Source organism: Numenius arquata, chromosome 9 (genome assembly GCF_964106895.1).
Source record: "Numenius arquata chromosome 9, bNumArq3.hap1.1, whole genome shotgun sequence".
Lineage (NCBI taxonomy): Eukaryota > Metazoa > Chordata > Aves > Charadriiformes > Scolopacidae > Numenius > Numenius arquata.
Genome location: NC_133584.1, coordinates 24615638 through 24624804, shown reverse-complemented (window position 1 = coordinate 24624804; position 9167 = coordinate 24615638). Strand labels below are relative to the sequence as shown.

The following is a 9167-nucleotide window of genomic DNA, read 5'->3' as shown; positions in this document are numbered from 1 at the left end:
CGGCCGCGCGGCCCTGCGCTCATGGCGGCGGCGCTGGTGGCGGCGTCGGGCCGGGGCGTCGGGGGCCGGCGCTGAGCGACCCGGGGCGGCGGCGGGCGGGGGCAGGCGGCGGCGGGCGGCGCGCAGCGGCGCGCGGGTGAGCGGCGGGGGGGGGAGAGAGGGAGGAGCGCGTGGCGGCGGCAGAGGCTTTGTGTGTCTGTGTCTGTGTGTGTGTGTGTGTGTGTGCGCGCGCGCGCGGGCGGGGGGAGGGGAGCGGCACGTGGGCCCGGGCGCGCGAGCGCTGCCCCGCCCACCCACCCACCCACCGGCTTCGCCTCAGGGCGGCGGGTCCCGCCGGAGGGGAAAGGCGGCCCCTGCCTACGGGGAGCCGGGCTGAGCAGCGCCGGGGACAGCGGCGGTGTTACCCCGCGGTGGGGAAGCCGGGCAGCCCCGCAGGGCCTCGGAGTCTCCTCAGGAATGTGGGGTGCGGGTCGAGGGAGCTCCCGGCTCGGCCAGGCCGAGCGATCCCTTCGCCGGAGGAGGCAGTGCCTCTGCCGAGGGAAACCCGGCTCTCCCGAAGCCACCCCTCAGACCACAGCCGGGTGTCTTCCTGGATCCCAGCGGCCGCCCCTCAGACCACAGCTGGGTGTCCCCCCAGAGCCTGGCGGCCACCCCTCAGGCCACAGCTGGGTGTCCTCCCAGATTGGTGGGGCACAGGGGACTCTTCACCTCAGCAGGCAGTGGTTTGCCATGGTGCCACTGCCACGGTTGTGCACACATGGGCTGTGGTGAGCTTCCGAGATGAAGAGGCGGTTGACGCTCCTGGACCGTAAAGGGTGGGACCAGTGTCCTATGTTGCAGCTGTGGGTTAATCAGTAGCAACTGGGGAAGGAGGTGTCCCAGCTCTTTCTAGGCCTCCCCGTGGTGGGAGGTTGAAGCCTGCCCAGGAAGTAGCTTGGGTGATGTTAACACTTATTTTTCCTCTTGGTGGACTAGTGGAGAGAACATGTCTGGGATCAAGAGAGTGATCGCAGAGAAGGACCCCGACTACGAGGAGATCACCATCACACATCCCAACAAGCGTCACAAAGCAGCCGAACAGTCAGGTAGGAGCTGTCTGATCCAAAGGGATCTCACAGGTAGAGTTAGCAATGCTAGGGATGTGCATGCTGTCTGCAGACAGGTCAGGAAAGGACCAGGGTAGGAGCAAAGGAGTCAAGGGCAGAACTGAGCAAGGGAGCTTGCGATAGCTCTGTATAGCCAAGGGAAGATGTGACTGTTGTACATGGAGACATTCCTACCTGCTGGCTGAACTGGGCTTCTGCAGTGGCAGGCAGTAAGGCATGGGGTTTTAGACTTTGGTGCATGATGGCAGCTAGAGCATGAGCTCTTCAGGACCCCAGCCCTCTACTTTGGTTCCTGTTGCTTGCCGAAGTGTTTGGCAGTGCATCTTCCCAGCAGTTACCCACACTGGGATGTGCTCCTACCTATGCGCTTGTTTTGCAGTTGAAGTCTGCTTCCAGAAAGATTGACAGTTTGCTCACATCTTTGGAGGATACAGGTCACAGTACAGTATGCATGTGGGAGGGAGAAAATCCATGACCCTGCGATAGACTGGTTCCTGGAAGAAGATAAGTGCTTGCAAGAGTAGGCAGATAAAGTGAAATGGAGCAGTGTAGAAGGGGTAAGTCAGGGAGCAGCAAGGGGCTTTTAAAGACGCAAGGGAGGAGGAGGAGCAGCTACTCGACTGAAGGAAAGGTGGATAAAGAAGTGTAGTGGAGAGAGTAGCTGGATGAGTAGGTTTGCGTTTTGCACGCTCGGATATGCTTGCTTTGGGAACCAGCCTGTTGGCAGGGTGCCTGGGACAGGTTGCAGTTGTCTCTGGGCAAATGAGAGTAGAGCTTCTTGCCCCTGGGACAGGGAGTCGGCTAGTGATTTTTGGCATGGCACAGCTAGTGAGAGGATCGTGATGGGAGGAGCTGACAAACAGGGAGATGGGAAAAACGAAGCTGGCTGTGGGATCTGTAGAAGATCCAGGAACAGAGCAGGATGCTGGAACTGCCAGTTGGAGGGGGACAGATGATGGCTTTGTGGGTTATGTTTTGGAGGACAGCAAACAGCTGGACACGTCTGAACTGAACAGGCTGAACTCTGGGCAGGTCCTCTCTGCGAGGTCAGTTAGGGGTCCTGACAGGCAGAGCTGGCCGTGGCAGAAAAGCATCACCACTCCCAGTTGCCTACCCTGCCTGGCTGCCAGAAGTTACAGCCCTCTGTGGTGGAGTGTCCTGGGGACTGCAGATGGGTTTTTAATCCGCTTCTGATGCAACTTTTCAGAAGGTCTTCATAGTTAGCAGGCAAAGTCTCAGGGCCTTGGAAAACTGTCCTTGCCAAAGTGAACTTTCTATTCAGATGATGCCTCCAAATTGGCTTCTTTCTGTCATGGAAGATCTCCAACTTCCGATAAGTATACAAATTTCACTAACACGATGTTAATTAGGGACTGTGGTTGAAGCTAAGCTGGGAAAAAATACGAGAATAAAGTGTTCTTAAAAGCCTCTGTGATATAACCACAAATCCTAAAGTGCTTTAATTGTCATAATGCTGGTGTTGCATGGCATCAGTCTTGGGAAGAGATGCAGTTGTCCCTGTCTGAACTGCACATGTCATACCTTATTCTGTTTAGGTTTATTTTAAGTATAGCCTTACATGTGCATTTCCGAGGCACAGTGTTCATGGTTCAAGGAAAATTATATCCCTCTGGCTTTTAATTTTGGATTACTCATACAGATTGAACCATAATTCTGTTTTAATGTAGGCTTGAATTATTTCTGGTCCTAGAATATATATATGCATATCTGGAAATAAGTAAATATATTTAGGATGCCCCTGTTCCAAGTGGAAGCATCAATTGCCTTATTCCTATTGTCAATACCTGATCAGACAGTAAAGTTATGTGTGCTAACTGGAACATACCAGGAAAGTTTTGACTCGCTTTTGATTTCTTTGCTCTCTCTCTTGGGACATTAGAAACCTCTTCAAACAGATCCGTACCCTTTAGGCAAACAAATGCTTCCCCTGAAGCTCAGAACAAAGTCTTGGTGCTATTGCCTCCTATTCCACATAGAAACAATGTTGTAAGAGTGTTTTTAAGAGGAACACAGGCTGTTTCTCTGATCTGCTTTGTACTGGGGTCACTGTTTCTGACTCAGGCTGGAGCATCTTTTCCAGGCTTGCTTTTAGAAGTACAATTCCTGCTTTTCCAAGTTCTTGCTTAGAACTTGATAAAAACAGATGTTGTTTGAACCCCCTGATAAAATGGACACGGCTTAAAGGAGGGGCAATATTTCAAGCCTATGGTAGATGTAAAGCAAAAAGAATTGTTCTTCTTATGTTTATACATGCTCTAGAAGAACACAATAAGATGCCAATTTAGTTCTTAGCCACTAATTTGCAGTAGGGTATTAGCACAGTTTGAAATACTAAACTACGTGCTTTCCACTAAGGTCAATAAACTCCTGCTGAAAGGCTAACATTTTTTGACTGCTGTGCTGGAGGAGGATTTTGTAAGAGGTAGACCAGCTTTTGATAGTGTAGTTTCTTTTGTGGGTAATAAAAGGCTTGTAAAGTACACCAGAGCAGGCTGCACTTCATGCCAGTGCTAAACATATGAAGTATTAGTTTGCCTTATTATTGCTGCATGATGTGGTGTAAATTTCCTGGATATGAATTGGGCCAAAGAGAGCAGAAAAATGTACATGGTGTTCCAGCAGACTCCTGCGCAATCGCAGCGGTAGCTACACTTGGCCGTAGCACATTTGAGTTTTCCTTCTACTGTTTACAGCTTCACTGAGACAGAAGTAAACAGACCGGTCCTGTTCTCCTCATCTTCTGTTATTTATCATCTCGGATCTAAAAAGGAAAAAATAGCCCTCTACATAAACCAGCTTTTAAAGATGCGTGTGGTTTTTGTTAAGACAAATTACTTTCTTTTGCAGAAGAATTATCCTTCCCATTTTTTTTGTGTTTGCTGAACTTATTATCCCTTCACTTTTTACTCCATTATGATTTCCGATCTTTATTTTTTCAAATAGAGCCTCAAAAATAGGAATATAAATACTTCCTTCTTTATTTTCCATGTGTGGCCTTGGATAGCTCGAGATGTTGCTGTGCAGAAGATTGAGACAATTATAAAAGAACAGTTTGCTGTCGAAATGAAGAGTAAAGAACATGAAATTGAAGTTATAGATCAGGTACAAAGGTTTTGTTCTTAAAAATACTTAAGATTGTGGTGTATGGGAGATCGCTGCAGTGCTTATCCGTTATTAATATATATTATGTCTTCTTTTCGTAGCGCCTGATTGAAGCAAGAAGGATGATGGATAAGCTACGTGCCTGTATTGTGGCTAACTATTACGCGTCTGCTGGTCTCCTTAAAGCTGGAGAGGTAAAAATTACTTTGGGAATTATAAGACTTTAGGGAATATTTGCTAAGGAAGATGTGTAGTTCACTGGCTATTCAGCTGATGTTTGGGTTTGAGATGCAGTTTTCTGAAATGGTAGAATATGAACTGCAAATTGGGTGGCAGTGGGAGAGGAGACCTCTGTCACTGACCTCTGTCACTGACCCCTAGGCATCGGGTACTTGGCAAAGATGAGTCTTCAGTGAGCGGTTGAGGAGTCCTTCAGTAGCACTCGGTTCTGGTTTCTGAAATACCCTGTGGGTTTTTTTCATCAGTTCTTGCATGAGAGCATCTTGTTTCTCACACACCGCACAGTTTGTATTTGCAAAGCCCTGAAAAGTGGGGAACGCATTTTCCCTTTTCACAGGAGGAGAAGGGAAGCAGATGCATTTTGAAACTTCTCGGGGTAAAAAAATAAAAATCAAGATTACTTGAGACCATCCTCCCTTTACTCTGGCAGCCAGTCTGTTAATGGTTTGGTGAACAGACTGATGGCAGTGGTAAAGCAGGAGGTAAATCAAGGAGATATCACAGCAAGATTAAAAATTCACAAGGAGATTAAAAAAATAAAAACCCAAACCCTACTAGTTAAACCGTGGTTCTGAGCACTCTGTCCTTAATGGGCTGGTAATCGCAGGGTGTGCGTGACTCATGCGGACTCCCAATTGACCTGCAGTTTACAACCAGTTTAGGTATTTTAGTTACCATCTGTTCAGTTCAGGGAGTTGGTCTAACTCCACTAAAGAGCTGATTTTTTTGAAAACTGTGGATGGATACTCTAAACCTGGGCTTCACTCTAGTACCATGAGACTTTATCTTCCACTCAGTGGCTCTCACTGCTACTGCTGTTTTCCTGTTGTGATTTCCAGAAGGCTTGGAGGGGGGTAAAAACAAAGAGGTCCAGCTTGTTTTTTTCCCTCACTGAACTGGAGTTGAGCAACTGGAGTTGAGAAAGATTATGGTAGTATCGGGAGGCTTGAAGATCCCTTCTCCCCCCTTGGTTTTTGTGTAGGCGGCCGAAGAATTTTGTCTATTGTCATCATGTGTCAGCAAGAGCTTGTACTGTCCCCTGTTCTTTACTTGTTCTGCCATGCAGGGTGTTTGTTTTTTCCTTGCCGATTTTCCTACTTGCCAGAAATACTAACTTTTGTCATTGTTTCAAAGTGTTCACAAAACTTACTGGTGTGACCTTGCTTTGTTTAGTTTTCCCGAAGTCTTTATGAGCTTATGTCTAGCGTAGCTGTATCTTTGATTGCTTTTTTTTTTCTCCTAAAAGTTCCTGATTTGCATGCAAGCTAAATCAGTTCTCTTTTTATTTTGAAGTTGTTACTGGTTTCTGTTTTCTTTGTTATCTATTCTTAATCTGTGGTTAATATCTTTTTGACTCATCTGGCAGCGAATGCTTGCTTTGTTTCTGCTTCTAGTCGAATGGGAATCATTGTAGTTTAATTCAGAACTTCTAGGCAGATCATTTGCAAATTCCTAACATGTTCTTATAAATATAAACAGTTTTTCAACCTGCTGCTGCTGGGGTTTGAGGCTTATGATTCTCTATGATTAGTTTATTACATTTTCCTACAAATTAGTGGGCAAGCTGTTGGTCAGTTTACTTGACTAGAGGTAGGGGCAAAAAAAAAAAAAGGGTTCTTGGTGGTGGTTTGTTTTGGTTTGGGGTTTTTTTTGGTCATGTTGTATGTGTGTCCCCATCATTGGATATATGGATATAACTCTCTTAAGTGCTCTTGAGTGGGTAATTGAGAGTTGGTAATTGCTTTGCTCACACACCTAAGAGGCAATTGGAAAGAAAGCTCTTGAATGAAGCTCTGAAGTCCAAGGTGGATCAGTGTTTAACTCCACAGCTGCTACCAGCTCTCAAGGGCTGTTCTGCTGCTCTGTAGTGGTGCTGGTGTCTGTCCCCATGCCACCCCTTCCATCACGTTGGCAGAATTTTGGATCAGGGAATTTGTGTGGATTAAAAATAGCCCCACAGAGGAAAAAGAAAAAAAAAAAAAAACTAACAAAACAAATAAAACCAACAAAAAAGCCCCAAACAGACAAATCCCATATCAGTTTCTTGATTTGTTTTTCTTTGTGATCTGCCCGCTTCCCATGAATAATTGTGCCAGCCTGGCTGATCCGGGTGGTTTGGGCAGGGAAGAAGAAGGGCGTCTTTCAGCTGATACTGCATGCAAGAAAAGCTGTCAGTGCAACTCAAGTGTGAGTGTGTGGCTTCAGGAGCTGGAGTGAGGTTATCTGTGGGCGCTCTGCGGCTGGCAGAGGGGTGTTTCTGCTGCCTTCAGTTGATTCATCATCAGACCAAGGTGACAGGGAGGACTGATGGCTGGGAGGAGAAGTGGCTAAGGGACACTTTCTTTGAGTGATGGATGTTTTCCTTGCTACATCTGAGGTTAAAAGCAAACTCAGGGAAAAATATATTTGGCCTTTGTCACAGTAATGAAAAAAAAAGATTTAAACACACTCACACACACACATACCTGTTCTCCCCCTTGCAGGTTTAGAAGGATCTAAGATTCGCTCTAAGATGTCCATTTTGAGGAAAGTTTGCAAACATGCCTAAGCACATTATTCTTTAGGGAGCTTTGGGAGCAGACAGGGTGCTAATATGTGCAGCTTGCCTCATAGGCACTGGCAAGGCTGCCAGGCAGTATCAAAACTAAAGAGCCTGATGCATTTACGTACCCTACTTGTCCGCAGGAATCGGGCAGCTGTGGTCTTTCATATGATAGAAGACAGTAGGTGGCTACACAGGAAGGGAAGCTGTTAGCTCAAAGGGACAGTAGGCTGCAGTTGTCCTTTCCAAAACCAGGTGGGTTTCTGAGATCAAAAGGTACAGATTCAATTTGGGGTCCTGTTTCTGTAGAACCGTTGTAAGCTTTTATCTTCTGCAGCATATGTTTTTACTACAAGGCAGCTGATTAAATATTTGCTCTTTCTTCATACGTTGACTTTTTACTCTGCTTCTGGTGCAGCTTTGTTTTTATCTGGGCTGCAGTGAAATAGTGACAGATCTGCCCGACCTCTTTGTTGCAGGGGACCAGGTCATGTGATGCGACAATTCTTAATCACCCTTCAATCAAGAAATTCTTGGAATCACCCTCCAGATCCTCGTCTCCAGCTAACCAGGGCTCAGACACTCCATCTGCCAACCACTCCGAGACTGACTCGCTCTCTCAGCACAATGACTTTCTCCTAGACAAAGACAATGGGAACTTGGACGCAGACGAGCGTCTGACAAACAGCCTGGACCAGAGACAGAGCAGAAATACTGGCCGGGTAAAGTAAAACTCGAGTGGTGGTCAAGTTGTTGGAGGTGTGTGCTCTGTCTGGACTCAGTGCTGGCACCAGGAGCTCTTCATGTTTTCACCCACCTTGCTGAAGATCTGTTTCTTACCCTCTCCAACCGCTTGCTCCCACTCTCTCAGGCTGGCTTTGCTGGAAGGCTATCTGAAGTGCATGTAACTTGGGTAACTCCTCTTAACTCAGTCTTGCCCAGCAGAGAGGTCAGCCAGGCAGCAGTGGTAGTGTTGGTGTTGGCACAACTATCTGCCACTCTCTCGGCTGGTAGCTTCTGGGGAAGGAGGTGTTTCACAGCTTGAGCAAAGGGTTTTGCTGTGCAGATGGAAGTCAGGTCAGGAAGGGTAGAGCCTGGAGAGAAGAACAAGATGTGTCATTGCCAGCAGTGTTTTTAAGAAGTAATGCTGCTGCCTGGCCCTGGGTGTCCATGAGGACTGCATTGCTTAGAGTGGTTGAACCACTGGAGTTTGGGGTTTGGCCTCCTCAGCAGCCTTGTGCAGAAAACATCGTGACACGGGTGGATTAGCTCACCCTGTGAGCGTGAGCTGGTAGAGCCTTGGGTGCATAGTTTGAGTTGCTTTTCTCTTGGTGGTGCTGCTTGCTGTTGTGCTAATACCACTTTTGCCTAACTGAACTAGACCGAGCCAGGTTAAATGTACCTTCTTTCATTGTTCCCCCATACTGTTTTCTGGGTTATTTTTGACCTGGATCCATTCCCTTCATGGCTTGCAGTGCAGCTACGGAAATGCTTCACCTGTCAGCTGCAGTTAGCTCCACTGGGGATGCTCTCTCACTGGCTGCAGGTGAAATGTGCCTTAGCAGGTGAGATGAAACTCTTCAGTTTCCTTTCAGTTCCTTTAAGCTGTCAGGCCTGCCAGAGGAGTACAGCCTCTAACCCAAACCAGGGATGGATGTATCTCATTGCATATGACTGCATTCTGCAGCTGAACAAGTTGCAATAATACATGGCAGAAAGAGCAATGATTCTGCCTCCACTGAGCAGCACCTTGATATCCCCTTGATACAGGGCTACAGCTTGCTGAAACCCTGCCTAGGGTCTGTAGGAAGGCAGATACACAATATATAATGTGGACCCACCTATATCATAAACCACCAGACCAATATAATTTGTTTCTGCACTGAGGGTGTTGATGGAGCAGTTGTATTGCTTGGGTGTAGCGTGTTGGTATGTTTTTGACCAACGCAGGCTGTGGCCATGGGGTGGCTGAGGGAGTGATGAGGAGCAGGAGCCATCTCAGCCTTCTGTGGCTCCTTGCTGCAGTTTGGGGCATCACTGACTTAAGGGAGGAGGTGTAGCAGTTCCTAGTGACTCCACTGCTCCCCACGCTGACCCTCATCTGACGAGCACTCAGTGGAGTACCCTCCAGGAAGCTGTGGCACCAACTCTGTTGC

The 9167-nt window shown here is 47.5% G+C and overlaps 1 protein-coding gene across 1 annotated transcript in view; it reads left to right on the top strand.

The window, feature by feature from the left end:
• The first annotated feature begins 985 nt into the window (after positions 1–985).
• YEATS2 (YEATS domain containing 2) overlaps positions 986–9167 on the top strand; it is a 49795-nt gene continuing 41613 nt past the window's right edge. Inside the window, exons 1-4 of the mRNA XM_074153301.1 lie at positions 986–1085; positions 4132–4229; positions 4331–4423; positions 7491–7733. Coding sequence (XP_074009402.1) covers positions 986–1085; positions 4132–4229; positions 4331–4423; positions 7491–7733 — 534 coding nt within the window. The remainder of the gene's footprint in view (positions 1086–4131; positions 4230–4330; positions 4424–7490; positions 7734–9167) is intronic.